The sequence below is a fragment of the Cetorhinus maximus genome, chromosome 34 (assembly GCF_964194155.1).
Source record: "Cetorhinus maximus chromosome 34, sCetMax3.hap1.1, whole genome shotgun sequence".
In the NCBI taxonomy this organism is placed as follows: Eukaryota; Metazoa; Chordata; class Chondrichthyes; order Lamniformes; family Cetorhinidae; genus Cetorhinus; species Cetorhinus maximus.
The window spans coordinates 427,803-455,604 of record NC_135912.1 but is presented as its reverse complement, the minus strand read 5'-3'; the positions used below and the strand labels follow the sequence as shown (position 1 = coordinate 455,604).

The following is a 27,802-nucleotide window of genomic DNA, read 5'->3' as shown; positions in this document are numbered from 1 at the left end:
CTTGTTTTTACAACTCAAAGGTGCCATTTTAACTCAGCCTGTGCAAAGGGAAACATTGTAACCAACCTCACTGTAAGGGCAGTCATTTTAAAATCAGCTCATTCATTCTGGTTTGGAAACCAAAGTGGCAATTTTTTTTTTTGAGTGTTAGAGTTTAGCCCTCCTAGTGATGAGTGTTACAGATGGGTTTAGTCCTCTTGATCCCATTCCAATCCTTGCCAAGCTGGTCAGGTATCCTGCTCAATGGGTCTTAGCCACACCTGGGTTTCTCTATGACACTTACCAACTTTAGTGACAGATTTATTGAGGATGGGGGCGAGTGATGGGTCCAGTTCTTCATGAACATTCTGGAGTAGGACAGGAGATCCAAATTGCACTCCCTTTTCCAGCACGCGCATGTAATCAGTCATCTGAAAGTCTATGACTTTCAGTCCCTGCGGGGAAAGTAACCACAAAGGCATTAGTGTGGGAGGAATATTTTTGTAGGGCTCATTAAAATGGGTTATTTTCAGGATGCCACAGAGTTACAGGCACCCTACTTCCCTCAATCCTAATATTTCAGCAGGGAGATGTCAAGCTGAGGATAGTCCACAGAGGACAGGGAAAAAGCAGCAACATTTTTCTTGTTACTTCCTAAGTTTCAAGCGCCCTGTTCTACAAACTCTTCCTCGTCTCTCAATGCTGTCTAGGTTGAAATCAGTTCCCAGTGCACTGTCTCTCATTTGAACATGATAGTTTCCAAGGCCCTAAAACTACGTCACTGCCTCCCTGACCTTGGTCTTCCTTGTCCTGTTATAATCTGCAGGCATTACAAATCCAAGCTGAATCACCACAGACTACTTCCTGATGAACTTTCTCTGGCTTCTACTCCAATAGAATGATAGCAGAACTGAGAGTTTTAACTACTAGGAAAGGCTGAACAAAAAAGAGAAGGCTGAGGGGTGACTTGATTAAGGTCTTTAAAATTAAGGGTTTGATAGGGTAGATGTAGAGAAGATGTTTCCACTTGTGGGGGAGATCAGAACTAGGGACCGTCAATGTAAAATAGTCACTAATAAATCCAATGGGAAATTCAGGAGAAACTTATTTACCCAGAGAGTGGTGAGAATGTGGAAGTCACTATCACAGGGAGTGGTTGAAGTGAATAGTTTCAAGACATTGAAGGAGAAGCTGGATAAACACATGAGGGAGAAAGGAATAGAAGGATATGCTGATAGGGTGAAGATGGGAGGAGGCTCGTGTGGAGCAGAAACATCAGCACAGACTGGTGGACCTAATGGGCTCTTTCTGTGCTGAAAATACTTTGTATTTTAAACTTGATGGCTTTCTTAGCTCCATGCAGTGCTGCTCCTACACAATGCTCAGTGGCAGACGCCAGAGTGGCACTTGGACATCCTCTGACGGCAAGTTTCAAAGCTGCTCCTGCATAATCTAGTGACAGGTATCAGAGGTGTTCTTGCACACTCCAGTGACAGGTGCACTGATATGATCCAAGGAGCAGACCACAGACACTCTCAGCCAGGAGAACAGGAGAAGGGGAGAATGTACTTTTGCAACAAGAGACCCTCACTATCAAAATGAGTTTGTTTTTCTCTTGGAATTAGTACTTGGCCAGCATTTAGCTCAGCGACCAAGCAGATCAAAAGAGCAGGTTGGCTGCAGTTAATCTGGTAAATCAGCCTCCTTTATCCCAGAGGCACCCAGGCAGTTCAACCTCAGTGGGAACACAAATCGGCTGTCAGTAGATTACTCTGCTGAGGTAGACACAGCTCATTTTCCTCTACGATACGCTTGACTGGAAAGGAACATGGGACATATATCTATATGGAGCGGCTAATCATCCAGTACACCTTTCAGTTTCCAGTCTAAGGTCGATTTCACTCCTGCAGTTTTTTTTGAGTGTACGATGGTGCCACTGAGGGAGCAGGACACACTGTGTTACAGAGTGAGCCGCAATCCTCGGTTTGAGCCAGCAGATGGTGGTGTCTACTGCAAATGATTTTCCAACTTGCCTCCAATGGCAGACCATTGTAAACCCAGTGTGACCCGTTCTCATTTACTCACTCACATTCCATTCACTGATTTATTTGCTCAATTCATTTCTTCAGGGAATGAAAGTGAACATTTTAGTTTATTCCCCCACTTGTATTAACTCCAGCATGCCTAGATACAATGTGCTCATGTACAGAATAAACCACCCTCCACACTGTCCCATCAAACACTCCCAGGACAGGTACAGCACGGGGTTAGATACAGAGTGAAGCTCCCTCTACACTGTCCCCATCAAACACTCCCAGGACAGGTACAGCACGGGGTTAGATACAGAGTAAAGCTCCCTCTATACTCTCCCCATCAAACACTCCCAGGACAGGTACAACCCGGAGATAGGTACAGGATAAAGTTCCCTACACTGCCCCCATTAATCATCCAGAAAGTAGTGATGTTTAATAATGAGATAGTATGCGATCTGTCGGGCAAGTTAACTGACTGCAGTCTGATTGAGGTTTGGTGTATAGCAGAGAAACATTAAAAATTGTGGTTTTTCTCCTTTTGATCCCCCTGCATTCTGGATTATCCTATGGTGACTGGACATTAATTCCTGTATGGTTGATGAGCTTGTGATATTGAAATTCAATATGACACACTCCTGGTGTCTCTGTGTTTCACGGTGCCTGGGGTGGCTCTGCTGGGAATTTGGGAAATGTAATTTTCATTATTTGTACTTATTTAGATGAATAACCTAATGAGGTAGGCTCAAACACTATGTGGTCAGGGTTTAATGTTTAGGGCGGTGTGAAAGGTGCCGTACCTCTCCTTAACAAGCTCGAGTTGAACCACTGGAATCTTACTAACTCAGGGGGCCCATATCCAAACACCAGTCTGATCCTAACCAGAACTACAAGTGGGAACGCCTCAATTGGATTCAACTGAACTGGACTAGGGAGCAGGAGCAATTAATTCAGCTAAGGTTGCTGGTCCTGCCAACACTCTCCCAGGCTCACAGATCAAAAATGGCAATTTAAGGCAGGTGCTGCTTGTGTCCTGCACCCACAGGTGTAGATCTGTCTCTCAGTTTGAGTTTCTTTTACCTCAAGAGAAGACGGGAAAATTGAAGGGAGGTATTGTTATTTATCTGCAGAGAGTGACTGCACTATTTCTGAGCAGGATGTTGATGATTGAGGTATCCCGGATTGATTTTAGGCACGCCATTTGCGTCGTGTTCTATCCTCTACTCACTGCATTTTGCTGGAGACATCACCCTGCCTTAATCTGGAGATGTTGCTGCAGTTCTGGTCAGGAGCTCTGTTTCCTGCAGTTTATAGTGATTCTTTTTAAATAGACCCTGTATGCCGTTTGATGTAGCACACAGTTAAAAAGACTTTCAGAGTTAGCTGAATAAATAGATTTGTTTGCTATAAGATTGACTGTTTGCAGTGAATCATGAACCAAGTCTGCCACCAATGCATTGTTGACATCACTGTGTCTGACAATTATTTTTATCTATTTACAACCCATGTTAGTGCTCAGATTTTCTTTGCAGCTTATTGTCTTATGAGCCTCATACCTTAGAGTTCTCCATGTTCTTGATCCACTTCAGAGCCTGACCTTGTGGGTCCACCATCAGAGGCCATCTGGGGGAGGGAAGGACAAAAGTCAAGCTGTGCATTTTACTCATTCTCATCAGTTCCCAGTGACTGCAGCTGGGATAGCTCTTTGCTATCACACTCCTTACTCAAAAGAAGTCACTCACATTCCACTAACTTACACAGAATGTATATCGATTGTCGTCACATGGAGGTGATTTTCTAGTCCATTGCAGTGAATCAAACAGAGTAAAGCTCCCTCTACACTGTCCCCATCAAACACTCCCAGGACAGGTACAGCACGGGGTTAGAATCACAGAATCACACAGTGAGGCCCTTCAGCCCATCGAGTCTGCATCAACACGTGAGAAACACCTCACCTACCTACCTAACCCCATTTACCATCACTTGGCCCATAGCCTTGAATGTTATGACGTGCCAAGTGCTCATCCACATACTTTTTAAAGGATGTGAGGCAACCCGCCTCCACCACCCTCCCAGGCAGCGCATTCCAGACCATCATCACCCTCTGGGTAAAAAAGTTTTTCCTCACATCCCCCCTAAACCTCCTGCCCCTCACTTTGAACTTATGCCCCCTTGTGACTGACCCTTCAACTAAGGGCAACAGCTGCTCCCTATCCACCCTGTCCATGCCCCTCATAATCTTGTACACCTCGATCAGGTCGCCCCCTCAGTCTTCTCTGCTCCAACGAAAACAACCCAAGTCTATCCAACCTCTCTTCATAACTTAAATGTTTCATCCCAGGCAACATCCTGGTGAATCTCCTCTGCACCCCCTCCAGTGCAATCACATCCTTCCTATAATGTGGAGACCAGAACTGCACACAGTACTCCAGCTGTGGCCTCACTAAGGTTCTATACAATTCCAACATGACCTCCATACTTTTGTAATCTATGCTTTGATTGATAAAGGCAAGTGTCCCAAATGCTTTTTTCACCACCCCACTAACATGTCCCTTCAGAAATCTATGGACACACACGCCAAGGTCCCTTTGTTCCTCAGCACTTCCTAGTGTCATGCAGTTCATTGAATACTTCCTTGTCAAATTACTCCTTCCAAAGAGTATCACCTCTCACTTTTCAGGGTTAAATTCCATCTGCCACTTATCAGCCCATTTGACCATCCCGTCTATATCTTCCTGTAGCCCAAGACACTCAACCTCACTGTTAACCACCCGGCCAATCTTTGTGTCAGTAAAGCTTTGTTGAGTAAAGCTCTCTCTACACTCTCCCATCAAACACTCACAGTGTAACACTCCCTTGACCCTCAGACAGTGCAGCACTCAACTGATCCTCAGACAATGCGGTACTCCCTGACCCTCCAATAGTGCAGCGCTTGCTCAGTACTGACCTTACGACAGTTCAGGGTTCCCTTAGTAGTTACCCTCTGTCAGTCTAAGTGTTCTCCTTTACCCTGGGCTGTTAGTGCTACATTTGCCTCTGCTCCCTACTCCCACTGGTGCATATCCCCAATGTACCTGTTGCCTCTGGTTACGATGACTCCATTTTCTGTGGAGAAGGCATCTGTTGGCAGGCCCTGGATATTCCAGTCTCGTACTGTGGTGGGATTGGAAAGGAAGCTTGCAAATGTAAATTCAGGAGAGCAAGGAACGGCCCTCTGGTTGATCTGTGGGGAACATCAATCAGAGAGTTTGACTGCAGTACAATCAGTCACACCAGGAACCCACGCGCAAATCTGCTGGTGCGACACTGGGGGCTTGATCACCTCAGCCTTGGCATTTTCTAGGTATGAAAGGCAGGAGGAAGAAGGGATGACTGGGGGAGGTGAGGAAGTCCTGCAAAGGGATGAGTTAGAAGATGAGAGGAGTCTGAGGAATCTGGACTTCGGAACAATAAGCAGGAGGGAGGAGGGAGAGCCTGCTAGCTGGATCATTTGATGGTTAAAAGGAACAATGTTGGAAAAGTTCAGAGACATTGCGGCCATTAAAAGATCAATGCTTCCTCATGAATGGAAATGCTCCTTTTCTCCCTTTTCTCTTGTCTGGGCACCCCCTGTGTGACCATCAGCAATCAGCAACTGTTAGGATGGTGGGAATATCAAAGGCAGCACATACACATCACTGTACACAGGTACATCCCAGTGCACAGGTACACCCCAATACATATGCACATCACTGTACACAGGTACGCCCCAGTAAACAGGAACGCCCCAGTACACAGGAACGCCCCAGTACACAGGTACACCCCAGTAGGTACACTCCAGTATACATAAACATCAGTACACAGATACACCCCCGTACACAGGTACAGCCCAATAGGTACACTGCTGTACACAGGTACATCCCAGAACACAGGTACACCCAATAGGTACACCCCAGCACACAAGTACACCCCAGCACACAGGAACGCCCCAGTACACAGGTACACCCCAGTAGGTACACTCCAGTATACATAAACATCAGTACACAGATACACCCCCGTACACAGGTACAGCCCAATAGGTACACTGCTGTACACAGGTACATCCCAGAACACAGGTACACCCAATAGGTACACCCCAGCACACAAGTACACCCCAGCACACAGGTACACCCCAGAACACAGGTACACCCCAGAACACAGGTACACCCCAGAACACATACACATCAGTACACAGGTACAGCCCAGTACACAGGTACAGCCCAGTAAGTACACCCCAGTACACAGGTATACCCCAGTACACAGGTATACCCCAGTACACAGGTATACCCCAGTACACAGGTATACCTGGTACACCCAGTAGGGAAACCCCAGTACACAGGTACATCCTGGATACACAGGTACACCTCAGAACACACACACACCACAGTATCCAGATATACCAATGTACACGGGTACACCTTAGTACACACCTATATACCACTGTACACAGGTACACCACAGTATACAAGTGCACCACAATACACATACACACCACAATATCCAGGTATACCAGTGTACACAAGTACACCTTAGTACATATAAATACCATGGTACACAGGTGCATCACGGTACACAGGTGCATCATGGTATATAAATACATCATGGTATACAAGTACATCACAGTACACTGGTATACCACGATACACAGGTAGATTGCGATGCACAGGTACACCACAGTACAGAGGAACATCATGTTACATAGGTACATCACGGTACAGAGATACATAAATGTATACAGATACAACACGGTACACAGGTACATCAATGTACACCACGGTACACGGGTACAACACGGTACACGGGTACTACACAGTACACGGGTACTACACAGTACACGGGTACAACACAGTACACGGGTACAACACAGTACACAGGCATACCAATGTCATGTTTACCAACCTCTACCTGACTCAAAATCAAAGGCTTATCCCAATGACGGGTAGGGGTACATCAATGTATACAGGTACAACACGGTACACAGGTACATCAATGTATACAGGTACAACACGGTACACAGGTACACCAATGTACACAGGTACACCACGATACAAAGGTACACCATGATATAAAGGTACAGCTCGGTGCACAGGTACATCACGGTACACAGGTACATTAGAATATACAAGTACATCACAGTACACAGGTACACCAAAGTTCACAGGTACATCACGGTACACAGGTACACCATGACACACGGGTACACAGTACACAGGCACATCACAGTATATAGGCACACCACAGTACACAGGTACACCACGATACACAGGTACACCAATGTCATGTTTACCAACCCCTACCCGACTCAAAATCAAAGGCTTATCCCAATGACTTGGGGGAGGTGTAATGGTATTGTCACTGGACTGGTATTCCAGGAATCCAGCAGTAATGTTTGGGGGACCAGAGTTCGAATCCCACAACAGCAGATGGTGGAATTTGAATCCAGTAAAAATCTGGAATTAAGTCAAACGATGACTATGAAACCATTGCCGATTGTTATAAAAACCCATCTGGTTCACTAATGACTAATAGGGAAGGAAATCTGCCATCCTTACCCGGTCTGGCCCTACATGTGACAACCACAGCAATGTGGTTGACTCTTAAATGCCCTCTGAATAAGGGCAATTGGGAATTGGCAATAAATGCTGGCCGAACCAGTGACGCTCATATCCCATGAACGAATAAAAAAAAAACCTAGCGCTGCAACCAACACCGGTTACTGATAAACCAGAGCTACCAGTCACTGGCCCAAAAACCTGGAGATACCAGTCAGCAATAAACCAGAGATATTGGTCAGCAGTAACCCAGAGAAACCAGTCACTGGCCCAATAACCCGGAGATACCAGTCAGCAATAAACCAGAGATATCCGTCAGTAATAACCCGAATAAACCAGTCACTGGGCCAATAACACAGAGATACCGGTCACTGATAAACTGGAGGTATTGGTCACTAATAACCCAGAGATACCAGTCACTGATAAACCAGAGGTTTCAGTCACTAATAACCCAGAGATACCAGTCAGTAATAACCAAGAGAAACCAGTTACTGACCCAATACCCTGGAGAACTCAATTAGTAATAAACTAGAGATATTGGTCACTAATAACATGGAGTTTCTGGTCAGTAATAACGCGGAGTTACCAGTCACTGGCCCAATAAGACAGAGATACTGGTCAGTAATAACCTGGAGATACCAGTTGGGTTTTGCAACAACACACGAGATGCTGGCCCTCTGTTATAATGATGCGGGACAGTTGATATCTGACATTCACCTCCTTCATCCAGATGTCGGTAACAATCTCGTCACGATAATTCGATAGAAAAGGGCCCATGTATGAAAGGAAGGCCGAGGCCAGCAGGCAGTCTCCAACCAAGTAACCCATATCTGATTCCAGACCCTGGAAGAAAACAGAAAAAGCCCTGTTGGAGCTGACCATGCGAGGGTGAACAACGCTGTTAAACGAGTAATCGAGCAATTTGGTATGTAAAATAAGCAGTGTAGTACAGGTTCCAGAGAGGCTTTATAATAATTGACTGCAGGCAAAGTGTTTCAGTGTCACTCCACCTTGTCTCTACCAAGCAAGCAGACACATCACGAAGTGGCATTTACATACTGTAACTTCAGGTGAAATTTGGACACAATAGGGGCAATATTTTATTTTACCAACTCCCTGTTTTCAGTATCAATTGAGCAGCAGCGAAATTAAATGTTTTGTACTTACACGGTCTTGCTTTCTGCTTGTGGCCCATCCAAAGTGATACCCCAGTGGGTTGCATGTTAGTGGCAGAATATGCCTTCAGGACCCCTCCACCATTCTCTATCTGTGTTACCACCTCCAGTTCCTCAACCCACCCACACACACGGACGGTACATGTTGGGTGTCCAGCGATAGGCAAAGAGATAGCCAGCTGCTCTTGGGTGACATACTGAAAGGGTTTTTGGCTATTTAAATCAATTCAGAATAGACCCAATACCTGTAGAACATTCTGAACTCTTAAAAAGCTTCTGACATCAGACTTTCAACCTGGCGCTCCATCCAGCAATTCTACTGTCACTGGAGCAAGGGAAGATGGAAACTCAGCAGACGGGAGAAAATGAAGCTGGGCAAGTGGATGAAGTAGCAGTGGAGGACCATTTTGGAGATAGTGACCATGATACAGTTAGAGTTAGCATCATTCTGGAAAAGGATAGATAAACAGGAGTAAAAGTTCTAAATTGGGGGAAGACAAATTTTACAAAGTTGAGAGGTGAACTGGCAAAAGTGGATTGGATACAACAATGAGAAGGGAAAATGATGTCAGATCAGTGGGAGGTATTCAAATGTGAGATTCCACAGCCACAGTGTAGACATATCCCCACAAAGTAAAAGGATGGTACTGTCATGACCACGGATCATAGCCCCGGATTACTTGTGGACATTCTGATCTTTTAAGTAAGACCTGTGTTTTTTAAAAAAGGACATATAAGCAAACACTGGCTGAGACTAAAGTAATCGCTTGCTTAAAAATTCCTATGTGGATTACACCTGACCAACTAGGCCAGAGAGAAAGGAATATCGCACCTAAAAAGCTGTCAAAGAATCACTGTGCAGAAGAGGCCTTCGGTCTATCAAGTCTGCATCAACACGTGAGAAATACCTGACCTACCTCCCTAATCCCATTTACCAACACTTGGCCCATAGTCTTGAATGTTATGCCATGCCAAGTGCTCATCCACGTACTTTTTAAAGGATGTGAGGCAACCCGCCTCCACCAACCTCCCAGGCAGCACATTCCAGACCGTCACCACCCTCTGGGTAAAAAAGTTTTTTCTCGCATCCCCCCTAAACCTTCTGCCCCTCACCTTGAACTTGTGTCCCCTCGTGACTGACCCTTCAACTAAGGGGAACAGCTGCTCCTTAACCACCCTGTCCATGCCCCTCATAATCTTGTACACCTCGATCAGGTCACCTCTCAGTCTTCTCTGCTCTAACAAAAACAACCCAAGTCTATCCAATCTCTCTTCATAACTTAAGTGTTTCATCCCAGGCAACATCCTGGTGAATCTCCTCTGCACCCCCTCCAGTGCAATCACATCCTTCCTATAATGTGGTGACCAGAACTGCACACAGTACTCCAGCTGTGGCCTCACCAAGGTTCTATACAACTCCAACATGACCTCCTTACTTTTGTAATCTATGCCTCGACTGATAAAGGCAAGTGTCCCAAATGCCTTTTTCACCACCCCACTAACATGTCCCTTCAGAAATCTATGGACACACACGCCAAGGTCCCTTTGTTCCTCAGAACTTCCTAGTGTCATGCCGTTCACTGAATACTTCCTTGTCAAATTACTCCTTCCAAAGTGTATCACCTCTCACTTTTCAGGGTTAAATTCCATCTGCCACTTTTCAGCTCATTTGACCATCCCGTCTATATCTTCCTGTAGCCCAAGACACTCAACCTCGCTGTTAACCACCCGGCCGATCTTTGGGTCATCCGCAAACTTACTAATCCTACCTCCCACATAGTCATCTACGATGTTTATATAAATGACGAATAATAGGGGACCCAGCACAGATCCCTGTGGTACGCCACTGGACACTGGCTTCCAGTCACTAAAGCATCCTTCTGTCATCATCCTCTGTCTCCTAACTAAGCCAATTTTGAAGCCACCTTATCAAATTTCCCTGTATCCTGTGTGCCTTTGCCTTCTTTATAAGTCTCCCATGTGGGACCTTGTCAAAGGCTTTTCTGAAATCCATATAAACTACATCAACTACACTACCCTCATCTACACACCTGGTCACCTCCTCAAAAAATTCAATCAAATTTGTTAGGCTTGACCTCCCTCTGTCAGGGCCTCCTTCAGACTGAGACACTTCAAAGGAAAATATGCAATGCAAAAACTGAACTGTAATCTCCTGTGGTTGTGGAGATAATCGAGGCTGATTACCATCTTAGCAGAAACCATTTCTTGTTGAGTTATACCCCAGTCTGTGGACATGAACTGAATTGAAAGAGAGCCATTTCTGGGCAAAAGACATGTTTGTTTTGCCCTTCCAGGAATATACAACGAAAGGGCAACCCTGGTCCCTGTGGGCTAGTCTGGTGTTCTAGTTCTACTGTGCCAATCTGGTGTTTTGCTGTGTGCTATGCTAGTGTGTACTGTGAAGGTCACAGCTGAAGGACACCAACTAGGCATCCCTGCTTTTGCAGGTAAAAAGTCTCTCTCTGATTGCTAAAAGCAAGTCACGAGTCAGCAAAGCCACAGTCGAAAAGGAAACAGGACACCTCCTTTCAGCTAACCTGCAGAACCAAAAATCTCCAAACCAACTGCTCAACTGCTGAAAGTCAGCGCTACCGTAATCATCCAAATTAACAGCCGCAATGTTTCATCATCTACTCCTCGTGGACAAGCCAAAGACTGATTCGTATATCTTTTTAACTTCTATTTCTGGACTCAATTCTCATTTCTAATCTGCATGTATGTGTGTTGCGTGTTTATTATTTTTTCTCACGTTTTAGTAACTAATAAACTTACTCTTTCTTTGACTCAAGAAAGCCTGGCTAAATTGGCTCCTTTTAAAACAGAAATACATTTGGACTGGGAAAAGGTATCCATGAGGGAAGGGATCCTTCTTAAATTAACCTTGTTGCAACCAACCAAGGGGGTTGAATAAAGAAGGGGAGGTAGTTCATCCCTCCTCACCTGGGAGCATAACAATTTGGGGTACCTCGTCCAGGATCATAACAAATTGGAGGAACCTTGCCCAGGGACCGGTCGTATCAGTACTGCCAAACCTAGTGCCCACTGGTTATCTAGAAGCGTACAGGGTAAGATAAAAAAGAAAAAGAAAGCTTATGACAGTCACAAAAATTTGATACTGTAGAAAGCCTAGAGGAGTATAGAAAGTACAGGGACGAAGTAATAAAGGAAATTAGGAAAGCAAAGAGAGGATATGAAAAGATATTGGCAGGTAAAATCAAAGAAAACCCCAAAATGTTTTACCAGTACATTAAGAGCAAGAGAATAACTAAGAAAGAGTAGGGCCCATCAGAGACGCATCTAGTAACTTTTGTGTTGATGCTGAAGATGTGGGCAGGGTTCTCATTGAGCACTTTGTCTCTGTCTTCACTTAGGAGAGGGATGATGCAGACATTCCAGTTAAAGAGGAGGAGTGTGAAATATTAGATACAATAAGCATAGTGAGAGAGGAAGTACTGGAGGGACTGGCATCCTTGAAGGTGGATAAATCATCAGGGCCGGACGGATCGTATCCCAGGTTGTTAAGGGAAGCCAGAGAGGAAATAGCGGATGCTCCGAGGATCATTTTTCAATCCTCACCAGATACAGGCCAGGTACCAGAGGATTAGAGGTCTGCGAACGTTGTACCAATATTTAAAATGTGTTTGAGGAATAGACCAGAAAATTATAGGCCGGTCAGTCCAACTTCGGTAGTGGGCAAACTATTGGAATCAATTCTGAGAAACAGGATAAACTGTCACTTAGAAAGGCACGGACTGATCAAGCATAGTCAACACGGTTTTGTTAGGGGAAGATTGTATCTTACTAACTTCATAGAATTTTTTGAGTAACTAACAAGGAGGATTGATGCGGGTAGTGCAGTGGATGTTATCTATATTGATTTTAGTAAGGCATTTGACAAGGTCCCACACAGCAGACTGGTCAGGAAAGTCAGATCCCATTGGGAAGGGGAAGGTGGCAGGTTGGATCCAAAACTGGCACAGCGACAGGAAACAAAGGGTAATGGCCGATAGATGTTTTTGCAAATGGAAAGCGGTTTCCAGTGGCGTTCCACAGGGCTCAGTGTTGGGCCTTGCTGTTTGTTGTTTTTTATTAAAGATTTAGACTTAAATGTGGGAGGTATGATTGGGAAATTTGCGGATGACACAAAAACTGACTGTGTATTTGACAGTGAAGAGGGTAGCTGTTGTCTCCAGAAAGATATCAATGGTTTGGTTGAGTGGGTAGAAAAGTAGCAAATGGAATTCAATGGAAAAAAATGTGAGGTAAGATTGGAGAAGGGCAAACAAAGCAAGGGAATACTCAATAAATGGGAGGATAGTAATTTGGTAGTACAGAACTTGAGTACTGCTGAAAAAGGAGACAGGTTGAAGTTTTTCATCTTGCACTCATTAGGGCACTTCGCAAGAATACTAATATAAGGGGAAAACAATAATTTATACTATACATGAAATGACAGCCATTCGCTGACTCATTCCTCAGGGCAATGCCTTGACCAATCAGGGTCAAGCTGCCTGGTTTAAATTTCAACAAACAAAATAAGTGACAGCCATTCGCTGATTCATTCCTCAGGCAATGCCTTGACCAATCAGGGTCAAGCTGCCTAGTTTAAATTTCAAATAATGCTTGGCAGTTAACTGTCAGTCACCATCACTAATGCATTCTCCATGGAAACTCCAATCAGAGTCCATTTGCCAACCTATCAGCACTCTCAGAGACATTTTAAATTGCAATAAATTGTTGCTTTCCCCTTATGTTAGTAATCTTGCGAAGTGTCCTGATGAGTACAAGACAAAAAACTTTGACATATCTCTTTTGTCAGCAAAATGGAAGGATATTTGAGGGGGTTGAGGAAGTGAGAGACCTTGGAGTGTCCACAGGTCCCTGAAGGCGGCAGGACAGGCGCAATAGTCACTAAGAAAACACTGCCATCATATGGGGAAGCTGCAAAAGCTGCAGGATAGGGCTGTGGGAGTTTGCTCCATTGGGGCTCTCCAATCCCCTACCTCCCCATCCATATCTAGAGCAAAAACAAAAACAGAAATACCTGGAAAAACTCAGCAGGTCTGGCAGCATCGGTGGAGAAGAGCACAGTTGACGTTTCGAATCCTCATTGTTTGCACCATCTCATGCTGAAGCCTCATTCACACTAGCCCAGCGCCTTCATGAATTGGAAAGGCTCGCTCTCCATTGACAAGTGACTAGCAGGTCAATGGCCATGACCCAGGCTGCTACCACAGTTGTCCATTTAGAGTGCTGGCGCTCAATTTTGTCCCTGACTTGGCTGGACACCTCACGTACCACCTGCCCGATTTCACGATACATAAAAACTGACCCCACTGACTTGAGCAGAAAGGGTTCACATGCCATACTCTCTAGTACCTTACTCAAGTACTCATTCTGGTAGCATACCAGGCAAGGAGCATCAGCAAACTATAAGATTTCAGAGCCCGATCCAGTCCTCACTTGATGTCTGCTTATGTAACAGTGAGCAAGCGCCTGTCCTTGCTCAGCTCAGGACTCTGGGTACTGAAACCATTTACAGTGCCCCCGCTGCAGTCTGCACTGAGAGCCACTGACTCTGTACATAGCGAAGGTGAAAGCTCAGACCTCCCTGATCGTACTGTTCAGTGCTGCACTGTTAAGGGCTCCTTTTGGTTTTGAACTGGTTTCTGATGAGTTTTGATGTTCTTTGTAAAATGACAGGAAAACTCTGTTAAGTGATTAACCTGTTACCCTCAGTCAAGTCCTTGTTAACACCAAGTTGGCTTTTTCTATTGTTCTCTTGCTGTCAACCCCAGCTTCATTCTCCTAAACTTGCCCTGAGCTCTTGACCTCTGCATTCAATCAAATTGCCTTCTTACCTAGTCCTTAATGCACTAAATTTAAAAATCTTCATTCTTTACAGATATCTCTGTAGTTTTGCTCCCTAACTTGAAAGTCTCTTTTGACCCTCCACATCAGCATGTGTTCTCCGGCCTTCTTATTCTTCACACTGTCCCCCTGCCTCCATACCACATCAGTCTCCATGGCCCCTCATTCTAGAACTTCCTCCCTAAATCTTGGCTTTGCTACCTCTCTTTCTCTCTCCCACCTTGAAAGATGCCTTTGAAAACCAATCTCTTTAGTCACCCAACTACTCTCCCTGTTACTGCCCACCATCTTTTTTCACTTCTGTGAAACACCTTGGGAGTCTCTCCTAGTTTAAACTCACTATAAACGCAAGTTGTTGACTTGGTGGGAGTACAATGGAAATAAGGCGTCACTGAGGCTATGTACCAGAAAGAAAGAAAGATACAAAATGCAGGAGGGAGAAATAGAAAATAAGGAAGGAGCAAGGATATGAAAGAAGAGAGAAGAAAGGGAGCTGATTCCAGTTGAACAATCTGCACAGTCACTGCACACTCCCCCTCACCTTGACAGTCTGTTCCCAGCGTCCTTTCTCTGCAGCCAGACCCGACAGCAGCTTATCGGCACGATCCAGTTTGATCTCCATCTCCTCTGACCTTTTGCGCAGATCTTCTTTTTGAGCCAGTTTTTCATCATATAACTTCTTCAATGTATCCAGCTTCTCAGCTACCTGGTAGGGGAAGTGGAAAATCGCATTGAAAATAACCGCTGCAGCGTAGCACCCCCCACCATGTCCAAAGTTTGCAGTTGTGCACATTTTACAACTTACTGCATTCTAAACAAAAGGAACTACAGGACCAGCTGTGAAAACTGCAACCCACCTGCCCAGGCCTAAAATTCTCTAGTCTCTATATCTCTCACACACCGTTCACTCCCTTTCTTTGACAAATATCTTTCTAGCTCCCTTTTGAATTTGGCAGTACTGCTTCCATGCTCTGTTGGCTTTTCCTGTCCCTGCCCATTGTACAGTTTTGGAATTAGGGTTGGGTTTATCTGGAAGCAGTAAGCTCTGTGAAGGATCTGCTTTCTGAAACATCCCTGGTGCTCTTCAGGGAAAAGTCAGGCAGGGATGGAATGCTTAAGCTATGCCGGAGGCTGCTTGGAGGACCAGGTAAAGTGTCACACACTTATAACTCACTCACAGCTCCCTATTACCAACTCCATTTTGCTTAATGGAGACATCAGATAAAGGCCATTTAACCTGTCTCCCTGTCAGAGATTAATCTCATCTCAACACACCAATCAATCCCTTCAGCCAACTATTAATGTCCCTTTTAAATCACCTTCTCCAGTAACTGGATGGAAAGGCTCAGTTCCTTACTCAAAGCTACCCAATTTTTAACAATCATCCCTTGGTATCAGAGTGAAGGATTTATCTGGTGTAACTTTGTCAATCCACATTGTAACCTTGAATAATTTAGATCACCTTGAAGTCTTATTTGCCATGGCTGGAGTGCTGCCCCTGTACCTCAACCTATACCTGTCCTTTGACCGGTAGCTGGGAAGGGGCACAGGTGTCCGAGCGTGGCATTTTCTGACGATTTCACTACTCTCATTTGCATTGGAACACCAGATCATCACACAGCACATCACTGAGTCAGAGACTGAAAACCCACCATGCCAGTAAATTGGAATCATGAAGAATATCACAAAGAATTGGGATCGTTTTCCTTAGAGCAGGGAAAGTTAAGGTGAATAGAGAAGTTCAAAATCATGGAGGGTTTTGATGGGTGGAGTAGATAAGAGGAAAGGGTTTCCAGTGGCAGGGAGGTTGGTAACTAGAGGGACGCACATTTAAGGTTATTGGCAAAAGAGGGAGAGATGAGGAGATTTTTTTTTCACACAGTGTAAACTGGAACGCGCTGTCTGGAAGGGCGGCGGTCAAAGTGAATTGAATAAACTTTTGAAAAGGAAAAAAAAAACCAGGGGCCAGGGAGAAAGAGCAGGAGAAGTAGGATGGCTCTTTCAAAGAGCTGGCACAGACACAAAGGGCAGAATGCCCGCTTTGTGTATTGTTTCATGATTTTATGAATGAACTCTATTGATAGTTGACACAATGGCATTTTAATATGAATCACTGGACTCAATATTCACTACATCTCTCCACAAAATGGGCGTTTGTGGATGTCAAGTGAGGCCATGATCAGCTTAGCTGTGATGCCCTCCACAGATGAATAGGCTCTCAACATGATTGCCTGAAATCAAAGCAACATATGTGGAACCAAGCTGCAGAGTGTGCCAGCAACTTTGAGAGTGAAGAGGAGAATCTGGAGTAAAAAAGAACCCACAGTATTTTGATGAAAGGTTGCACAACTTTATTGGAAAGGTGATAAAATCTCCACAAAATAAACTGCAAAGGGAGTGGCTAATAGCTGGCCTTGGGCTGAGGATATGAAATCAAGGAGCTTTTTATTGCTTTCAGCAAAGGTAAATGGGAGGCAGAGCATTAACAAAGCAGCACGTTATAACAAGGCAGCACGCACCTCTCTTAACTTAGCCTGTGCATCAGCGAGCGATGCCTGCTTCTCTGCCAGCTGTGACATGGCGTCCCTGAGGCGAATTCGCTTGGGTTCAACCACACGGTAGAGTCTGCCGTACAGCTGTGGGTAAAGAGATGGAGAGAGTAAGTTAGAGAGAGGTAAGAATTCACTGTGACCCAGTTAGCTCCAGGAAGAAACACATGGAAACAGCTTTTAAAGGGTTTTTATAGCTTGTTCTCCATTACACAATGTTCAGCACCATTTGTGATTCCTCAGATACTGAAGAAGTCCATGTCCATATGCAGCAAGACCTGGACAATATCCAGGCATGGGGTGAAAGATGGCAAGTTACATTTGCGCCACACAAGTTCCAGGAAATGACTGCCTCCACAAGAGAGAGTCTAACTATCTTCCCTTGACATTCAATGACACCACCACTGAATCCTCCACTATCCACATCCTGAGGACTACCATTGACCAGAAACTGGACTGGACTATCCATATAAATACTGTGGCTACCAGAGCAGGTCAGAGGCTGGAAATTCTGTACTGAGTAACTCACCTCCTGACTCCCCAAAGCCTGTCCACCATCTACAAGGCACAAGTCAGGAGTGTGATGGAATGCTCTCCATTTGCCTGGATGAGTGCAGCTCCCACAACACTCAAGAAGCTTGACACCATCCAGGGCAAAATATCTCGCTTGATTGGCACTTCATCCACTACCTTAAACATTCACTCCTTCCATCACCGACGCATAGTAGCAGCAGTGTGTACCATCTACAAGATGCACTGCAGCAACTCACCAAGGGTCCTTCAACAGCACCTTCCAAACCCCTGACCACTACTACCTAGAAGATGCATGGGAACACCACCACCGGCAAGTTCCCCTCCAAGCCACACGCCATCCTGATTTGGAAAAAATCGGCCGTTCCTTCACTGTCGCTGGGTCAAAATCCTGGAACTCCCTGCCTAACAGCACCATGGGTGTACCTACATCACATGGACTGCAGCGGTTCAAGAAGACAGCTCACCACCACCTTCTCAGGGGCAATTCGGGATGGGCAATAAATGTTGGCCTAGCCAGCAACACCCACATCCTGTGAATGAATAAATTTTTTAAAATGTGAATTCCAGTCTAGCTTTACACTCATATTGACAGAGCCCAATAACCCCGCTAATAAAGATATGGACTCCATTCATAGAAGCAGCATATCCTCACTGGCATTAAAAACAGGAACATCCAATCATATTTAATTTAAAATACATTTTATTTTATCCATCTGGATTTATAATTCATTAGCAATTTGGTTAAGAGTTAAAGGAACAGTGAGAAAGTGAGATTCGAAAAGAGAAGCAGAAACAAGAGTCAATTGATAGGAAAAAAGATCGAGGGAAAATAAAACAAGCAAAGGGGAAAGCATAGTAAACAGAGAATAAAGAGAAAGGGTGAAAAGGGGAGAGATGTGGATAATTGAAACTATACTTGCCTCCATGGCAAGAACCCACATACAGAGGGATTTGGCCGCCACAGACACACGACCGACAATTTCTGGTTGGAAGTCTGGTTGTGCGCAGTACGTTCCAATTTTCTTCAGCACTTTGTCAGAAATATTGTCTTTGTCAAAATTAATGAGCTGCTTAATGAAAGTTCCCTCACCTGAAAAACACGAGTTCACCTCATCAAAACCTGACTAAAACTCACCACTTCATTGAAAACCCGACGGGGATCGGTCGCCGCGACGACGCCCGACGGGGATCGGTCGCCGCGACGACGCCCGACGGGGATCGGTCGCCGCGACGACGCCCGACGGGATTCGGTCGCCGCGACGACGCCCGACGGGGATCGGTGGCCGTGACGACGCCCGACGGGGATCGGTCTTGCATTTCCGATGGATGGGTACACCTCACTCTCTTATGAACAAGGGCAGATGGTGCTGTGCTTATAGCGAAGCACATCCAGTGATCTGACATGAATTAAGCAGCAATTACTCTGCTGGCATTTGGATCAGTAAATGAGGAAATCATCAACTTGCCCCTTTTACACTTTTGTTTTGCTGACTTAGATTTGTGCCAAAATCACATGTTACACTTCAAAGCATAGACTAATCCACCCGGCCACCCATACCATCTCCATCCACCCATTCAGCCAGCCAATGTCAGAATGAGCCTCTTACCCAGCTGTTTCTTGGCCTCAGCCCAGGTTGGCTCTGATCCTCGAAGAATCATGACTGCTTGCATCACCGTCTCAACAAGGACAGGAGGGCGGCCGTATGATTTGATTTCAGTCATGTCCTTTTTATTCAAGGACTCCAGAGCCTGGAATGTAAAGGATTGAGACAGTGCATTATTCCACGGCTGCCAGCTCAACTCAAACCCGAGCAAGCTGTGCTGCTTATAACTAACATCGGCAGGAAGGTAGACATGTCTTGGTAAATTGTGATCAACTTCAGAAAGTATTATTTTATTTATATTTATTGATAAAACACTGGTTTAGCTCCAACTGGAGAACTGTGTTCACTTCTTTGCTCCACACTTTAGGAAGGATGTCAAGGCCTTGGAGAGGGTGCAGAGGGGATTTATTAGAATGGTTCCAGGTCTGAGGCACTTCAGTTCATGTGGAGAGACTGGAGAAGCCGGGATTGTTCTCCTTAGAGTAGAGAAGGTCAAGGGGAGATTTATTCGAGGTGTTCAAAATCTTAACGGGTATTGATAGAGTAAATAAGGAGAAACTGTTTCCAGTGACAGGAACATTGACAACTAGAGGGGCACAGATTAAAGATAACTGGCAAAAAAAACCAGAGGGGGAAAAAAGAGAATTTTTTTTTAATACAACGAGTTGTTGCAGTCTGGAATGCACTGACTGAAAGGGCAGTGGAAGCAGATTCAACATTAACGTTGAAAGGGAATTAAATAAATTCTTGAAAAGAAAAACTGTTCAGGGTTATGGAGGAAAGAGCAGGGGGAATGGAGCTAATTGGATAGCTTTTTCAAAGAGCCAGCACAGGCACAATGTCTAATCCTACAATATTATGGAAATTAGCGGAAACGGCACTGCACATTTACTTTGAGTGTTTTGAAAACGTTTGGTGTTTTGCTCACACTTAGCTTGACCAAAACACCGCAAGTGCAACAAACTTGTTCTCCTGCCTATGGTTTTGTGCACAGCTCTACAGCCACATGATCCATCTGCATGTATTACACACAAGGTTCTGGTTAACAGCCTTGATTATCAAGTGCCAGTGCAGTTAGCAGATTGGGGCCCTCTCCTTCACCTCTCCATCCAAAGGGTGTCAGTCAATCCTTGCTGATGCAGCACTCCCTCAGCTCAAGCTCGAGATGTGGGAATTGAACTAACAACCTTTCACCCCAGGGGTGAGCGCGCCACTAGCTGAACCAAGCTGACACACACCCCAACGTGAGATTCTGCAACTGAGGGTGAAGTAGCAGCAGACGAGGAAGGCTTTGTGAGCAAGTCACTTATCATTTCTTCCCAGTTTTGTACCTTCATTGCCTCCTGCAGTGCTGGCATGGCTTCATCCAGTTCCTTTTGGGCACCTTCTGCCATTATTTTGCATTTTATCTCTTCCGCTGCAATCTTCTCACTGTGGGAGCTTACGGTCTATACGGACAGAAATGCTCAATGAGGTTAGTTAAACAAGGCCATTAGAGCAGTGATCATATCACAGTAGAAAAGAACTCCCCATGAGGCTCCAATTGCTGCCCCAGGCTGTTTTTAGCCGACACAGGCAATGTGAGATGAGACAATTGAGCTTGGTGTTCCGACATTGCCAAGGTAGCTGATGGCTATTCCATGACTCTGGCTGGAAGATGCACATAAGCTCACATTGGAAATGTAAACAAATTGGTCGAGGTGCCTGTAAGACTGTTCACAGGAACAGGAGGCCATTCAGCCCCTTGAGCTTGCTGCATCATTCAATCAGATCATGGCTGACCTGCTCCTCAAATCCATATCCCTTGATAATCTTATCCAACAAAAATCTATTTTCAATTGACTTCTAATATTCACAACCTCTTCAGGGGGAAGAGTTCCAGATTTTCACGTCCCTTTGTGTGAAGAAGCCCTTCCTGACATCACTCCTGAACAGCCTAGCTCGAATTTTAAGGTTGTGCCCCCCCTGTTCTGCACTCTCCCTGCCAGAGGAAATAGGTTCTTTCCACCCACCCTGCTGAATTCTTCCATCATTTTAAACACTTTGATCAGATTACCTGTCAGCCTTCTAAACTCAAGGGAACACAATTCATGTTCATGCAAATTATTCTCATAATTAAACCCTTTAGTCCCCAATATCTTCCTGGTGAATCTAGGGTGTATACCCTCCAGGGTCAGTATATCTCTTTTGAGATGCTGTGGCTAGAACTGAGTGTAGTTACTCCAGATGGGGTATGAACAAGGCTCAGTATAACTGAAGCATCTCATTCTCACTTTTGAATTCCAATTCCTTTGAGTTAAAGGCCAACATTTCATTACCCATGCACTAGGTTTTATTGATCTGTGCACCTGGCCATCTAAACTCCTTCTGCTCCTCTACAGCTCCTAGTATCTCATCATTAAGAAAAATTTCCGATTTGTGTTTCTCAGATCAAAAGTGGATGATCTTCCACAGTATGAGTCCATGCTGTCAGATCAGGAGAAACTAAAATCAATCAACAAACACTGGAATCAAATGGAAATGGAAACAAGTCTTTTGACATCAGGTGGGAGGCATCTACAGCCTGCAGAAGCAATAGCAACTTTGACTGATGTGGTGCTCCCTGTACCAGATAACCCAGAGAGAGTTTCACAGATTGGGGGATGAAATGGACACTGAGCTGGAGGGAAAGGAGGAGATGGGGTTGGAGTTAAGAGGAAGGCTGAAAGATTTTTAAGAATCTTTATCGAGTCTCCAGAAACCAGGGAGGAGGCAAGTTAGAGAGGGCATAGATAGGCATGGGGCTGAAAGCATGGCTGCATTGGTTGGAGTTAAGTGCAAAGGGGATGAGGAACAGACCAGTGCCAGGAGAACAAAGCGTACAAGTGGGGACATAGGACTGAAGGAAACCAAAAGGTAGGGTGGATGGAGGCCACGGATAGACGACGATAATTGTGCAGCATGATGAAAATCAAGGTAAAGGAAGTGTGGGGTATCTGAGCAGGTAAGAACAAAGGACTGAAAAGTTAGGAAGTTTAGAGAGGTTACACCCAGGAAAAACAAAATAGGACCAGGGCAAATCCATTTCTATGCCCAGCACTGACTTTCGAGCTGGGTGAGTAAATGGGGATAATGTGGGTGCACTTTCATAGCTGCAGAACCACAGGTATGTTACTGGGGTTACAATGTAGTAGAGAATTTCCTTCACCCACCTTCTGCTGCTCATCAGCTTCCCGTTTCTGCTGCACGATGATCATCAGATACTCCTCACACTGCTTCTGGAACTCGGCCACTTTCACTTTGGCTTGCTCCAGCTCGACTGACATCACCTCCACCTTATCACGGGTGTCGTCGATCTTTGACAATCCATTCCGCAGCTTGTTGGCCTGAGAGCTCAGTTCGATGCGTTTCTCCTCCAGTAGCCTTGGGGAACGAGAGAACAGACAAATTCCCACCATTAGAACAGGGTGACTGAAAACAAAAGCCCCGGGACATAGCAAGGGGCAACTGACCTCAGCACCTTGGGGTAAATAGAAGGGTAAAATGAGGCAGGAATTGCTGCTCCTGATCACTCTCCAGACTGCTGCAGTAAACGGCACATGGATGTTAGAGAAGCAGTGGGCGCAAACGTGATGCCTCCACCGTCAAACTTATTTAAGTTGCAGAGAACTACAATCTGGGCTGCTTGCAGCTTAGCCCTCCAGTGATGCCACTGACAGTGAAGCACCCCTGCATGCAGCAGTGCCCAAACTGCAGTTCATGCAACGCACACAGCCTCTGACCCCTGCCAATCCAACCATGGAAGCTGACAAAGCCCAGCATTTTATTCTAGTTTTTTTCGCTCCCTGGGCCTGCTCTGTTTGAACTTTGTGGACCTAGAGGTTTGGAAAGATTTGTTTTTATACAGCGCTACCTCTGCTAATCTGATCTTGGGGATTTGCCATTCATGCATGGTGTGCGTGTGCACCTACGCATCTCAGAAAGACTAAAAAGCTCAGCCTACCCCTGTCTTTGCCACTGCATCAATTGTAGTGGGAGATATGACTTTAGAATAGATATGTTACTCTCTGACTCTGGGAAACCACACTACGTACCCTGCAGCAAAGTAATTTACTGATAAGTGCTTTAACTCAAGGCACTGTATGAATGAGTACTTTTTTTAACCAAGGTGGCATGCAGCATACCTTGCACGGGTAAGACTTCCCTTCCCCTTTAAGGGCTGATTGTAGTTGGCAGTTGCTCAATTTAAATTGGAAGGAGCTTAATGCTGCAGCATTAAGTGCAAGGACTTGTGTCAGGAAATGTCCTGACAGCAGGGAATCAGCAATTCATGCAGGAAAATCACTCTATTATAGTGTGAGCTCCAGACAAATGTAATTCAAATGCAGGGTTTGGAAAGACCAGGACCACTTCCTCCATTCACTGCAATTGTATGAAATTTCATGTTCAAGCATAAAATGCACCATAATTATTCTTTTAATGTTCAGGAAAAGATTTCCCTCACAATGGCAGCTCACTTCAGGAGTCGAAGCACTTTTTGTGCAGCGTGTTTTTTTCTTCTTGATCTTTGTTCTGATTGAATTACTGAATGATATCTCCTGCGGTACACAGTTTTGTCAATGACTGCTTTCATCTTGTGGAAAAGAGGTCGAATTCTGCAAGCTCCTCTGAGCGAGACGCCTCAGTGATGGGCAATTTGATTCTTTTCTGCTTCTCTCACTTCTCGAAACATCAAGGTCAGGTATAGAACAGCCAGTTGAAGAATATAGCTCACGCTACTGTGCCCCAACGACTACAAGGGGTTCAAAGCGTGGTGATTATGGTGCTGGATTAACAATGCAGAGGTCACGGGTATACACAGCATTGTGACTTGGACATACATTACCGTTCCTTCACCATCACTGGGTCAGTATCCTGGAATTCCCTATGTAAATTCCCTATCTGGAATACTGGGGATCAGTTGCCAAAGTGAAATCGTAAGAATGCTCCACCAGCACACGGATGTTTGCAGCATTTTTGTTGCTAGACATAGCCAGCTAAGGAACATCCAGACGCTCCTTAACCCAGGCCATAAGAGGAGGGTCTCCTTTCAGTGCACAACTACAGGGTGGATTGAGGCCCCTTACATTTATTTCATTGCTGATATGGTCACATAGTGGTTATGTAACTGCACCAGTAATCCAGAGTCCTAAACCAGAGACACAAGTTCAAATCCCAGCACAACAACTGGGGAATTTAAATTCAATTAATTAAATAAAATGTGGAATTAAAAAAATAGTATCAGCAAAGGTGACTACGAAATTACCAGATTGCTGTAAAAACCCACCTGGTTTACTAATGTCCTTTAATGAGGAAATCTGCCATACTTACCCCGGTCTGGCCTACATGTGACTCCAGACCCATAGCAATGTGGCTGACTTTTAAGTGCCCTTGGAAATGGCCTAGCAAGCCATTCAGTTGTATTCAAGAAGGCAGTTCACCACCACCTTCTCAAGAACAATGAGGGATGGACAATAAATGCTGGCCTGGCCAGCGATGCCCACATCCGGTGAGTGAATTAAACAAAAATTCATAGGTGACCTTTGTGAGACAGAGGAAGCTTATCTCATCGGGCTGGGGTGGATTGAACCAAGACAAAGGTGATACTGCGGTGCAGTCACAATTTGTGGCAATCAACCTCTGCTAGATCAGCCGTCCAAACTCTTCAATAGAAACAGCCAGTCTTCAAAAACCAGCACGATAATAAACGCACCAATGCCTAACACAGTTGTTTAAAATAAACAGGTTAGTTTTGTCTGTTAAAATAGCAGCGAGAAGCTCTGGGTTCAAGTCCCACTCCAGCACTTGTTGGCCACAGGAGTGTTCATAATGCAGTTCAACAGGTTGATAGTGAACCCACTAATCCTTCCGATACTTCCCCACTATACCTCAATGAAAAAGTGTGTAAAGATGCAAAATAAACAAATAATCCCGTTCATTCAGTACTAGATTATAGTCGTCCCTTACATGTTGCTTGGCATTAATTATGACATTAGGAGAATAAAGTGTGAGTTCATATCACCCACTGACACTCACTTTTTGTAACCGGACACCAGCTCCAGATAGTTGGTTGGGGTGACGTAATTGTGCCTCCGCAGTTCCAGCAACATTTTTTCAGAATACGTTGTCACTGAACGATGCATTGTCACAAAGATGTGCGCCAAGTTACTGCGTAGCTAGAACAAGGGAAGGAACTGTTGGCAATGAGAACCAAGGTGATTATATATTCTGCTGTGCAACTATTTCACTTTTTAAATTCTGGCTTCTCCCTGCATCCTCAGTGCGACTCAATCAAGACTTATTTCTCCATCGCCCACTCATTCATTCTTCCCCAGAATCCCAACATAGCAGAAATTGCCTCCCTCAGTTTTCCAATCTGTTTTTGAGTTTGATGTCACCACATAAATACTCCTCAATTTACTTCACTTCATCTCTATTTTGTTTCAGCCTCGATGCTGTTTGGCATCTTGCACTATCAGCCTGGGTCCTTCATTTTGAGACTATTATTTGGAATGTAATCTTTGTTCTTCCTGCCCCTTTCCCCATTTGTTAAATAAGAGCTGCACCAAATGCTGCATGAGGGGCTGGGCAGATGACAAAAGTCACCCAGTAAATGTCAGCCATGGGCACAAACTTGACAACCTGCCCTCATGTAGCTCTCGAGTCTCTTTTTTTAATGTCTCTTTTAGGGAATTACATCGTGCTTACGGTACAGAAACAGGCCATTCAGCCCCACTGGTCTCCGCGTTTCTTTATGCTCCACATGAGCCTCCTCCCACCCCCTCTCCATCTCACCCTATCAGCATATCCTTCTATTCCTTTCTCCCTCATGTTTATCCAGCTTCCCCTTAAAAGTATCTCGACTACTCACCTCAACTATTCCCTGTGGTAGCGAGTTCCTTATTCTCACTATTTTTCTGAAGGTTCTCCTGGTTTCCTAATTGGAATTGTTATTGATCATCCTACATTTATGGCCCTTTGATCTTGGTCTCCCCCACCAGTGGAAATATCATCTGTGCATCTACACTATCAAATCCCTGCAGAGTTTTAAAGACCTAAATAAAGGAGTCCAGCCTTTCCTGATCATTATAATGTTTCAGCTAATAAGAAGATATGTGTAAAAATGAAAGACACATGCATAACTTTCAAGCTAGCTCACCTGGTATCTGAGTTGGTAGAAGAGTAAAACTGATCTTATAGGTCAGGAAAATCTTAGGTTCGATTGCTGGTCAATGTTAAGACAGTTGATCTTGGTCTCAGCAGCAGTACGGCTACCACAATTGGCTGCAGAAACCCTGCACTAGGGAAGGGGAAAAATCAGCCAAAGCTCCCAACCAGGTTGCCGAGCAGCAACAAGGTGTATTTGAGGGAATATTGGGGCCAGGTGAATTGTCGAGCCCCACCGCTGTCCCGAGCTGGTCTCAGGTTAGAAACTAGATCTGCCACCAGTACGGTTCATCATCATTCAGACTGACTGGATGCTCTACCATTCATCCTCAGCACAAGTGGTCACAGTTCATTTTGACCTGAATAACTCCTTACCTCCTCCGAACCTCCAAGATCCACATTCATCAGGTATCGCTCGGCCACTTCGAGCAAGGCATCCTTTGGCCATTCGGAGAACCAGTCAATGGTGGTACAGTTCACCAGTGCTGGGTACTGGCGTACATGATTCCTTTAAAACAGTTAAAGGGAAAACAAAATGTCCTTGGGCAACTTACTCCAGTTTAAAAATTCTGTGCTGCAGTGAAAATCACAAGTCATAATTGAAGAAAGTCATTTGACCTAAAATAGCTCAAGCACCAAGACACCCCCAAACACCGCCTCCTTTGTGCAGCAGCTACCTATGCCTTAAATGACTCAAGAGGATTTCACTTCCATTGTTGTAACCCCGATTCATACGTCGATCATTCTTGGAAGGTAACTTTGGCTGTGACTGGCATTGCAAAATGGCAGCTATCAATTCTTCAAAGGAAGTAGAAATCAGGAGAGATCTATAACAGACGGGTGAATCAATGCCACTCATTAGGCAACATCATTCAAAGCCCAAAATGATCTCCTTTTGTGTTGTGGGCTAATTGACAGGTTGTTTGGGGGGGTGGGGGGGGTGACACAGTTTTCTGTATTTTCTGACTGGATTCCCAGTTCTGCCAAATTGGGCAGCCTCAGCCAGAGAATTAAGAGCATCACGAGAAACTAAAATACACTGAAGCTCCTTTAGTACCGACTCGACTTCCCTACGAAGATTCTCTTCATCTAGGTACATGCAGCCTGCTTGAGCTTGGACTAAGCTTTGAGTGAATCATTCCAGTGCTATGCCAGCAGCTGAGCCCATGTGAATCTACACACCGGTGGAGCAAGGTACCACCAAACAGAGTCATCTTTACTGGCTGAAATGAAGATGCAGACTCCTGGTGGTGAAGATCATTCTATCTGATGCACTCATGGCAA

The 27,802-nt window shown here is 45.0% G+C and overlaps 1 protein-coding gene across 1 annotated transcript in view; it reads right to left on the bottom strand.

Moving 5' to 3' along the window:
* dnah2 (dynein, axonemal, heavy chain 2) overlaps positions 1 to 27,802 on the bottom strand; it is a 166,007-nt gene that overhangs the window by 22,920 nt on the left and 115,285 nt on the right. Inside the window, exons 54-65 of the mRNA XM_078533744.1 lie at positions 26,894 to 27,026; positions 25,388 to 25,527; positions 22,525 to 22,735; positions 20,665 to 20,781; positions 19,337 to 19,478; positions 18,650 to 18,819; positions 17,166 to 17,282; positions 15,188 to 15,352; positions 8,297 to 8,422; positions 5,084 to 5,232; positions 3,566 to 3,632; positions 284 to 434 (exon numbers count right to left, since the gene is read on the bottom strand). Coding sequence (XP_078389870.1) covers positions 284 to 434; positions 3,566 to 3,632; positions 5,084 to 5,232; positions 8,297 to 8,422; positions 15,188 to 15,352; positions 17,166 to 17,282; positions 18,650 to 18,819; positions 19,337 to 19,478; positions 20,665 to 20,781; positions 22,525 to 22,735; positions 25,388 to 25,527; positions 26,894 to 27,026 — 1,688 coding nt within the window. The remainder of the gene's footprint in view (positions 1 to 283; positions 435 to 3,565; positions 3,633 to 5,083; positions 5,233 to 8,296; positions 8,423 to 15,187; positions 15,353 to 17,165; positions 17,283 to 18,649; positions 18,820 to 19,336; positions 19,479 to 20,664; positions 20,782 to 22,524; positions 22,736 to 25,387; positions 25,528 to 26,893; positions 27,027 to 27,802) is intronic.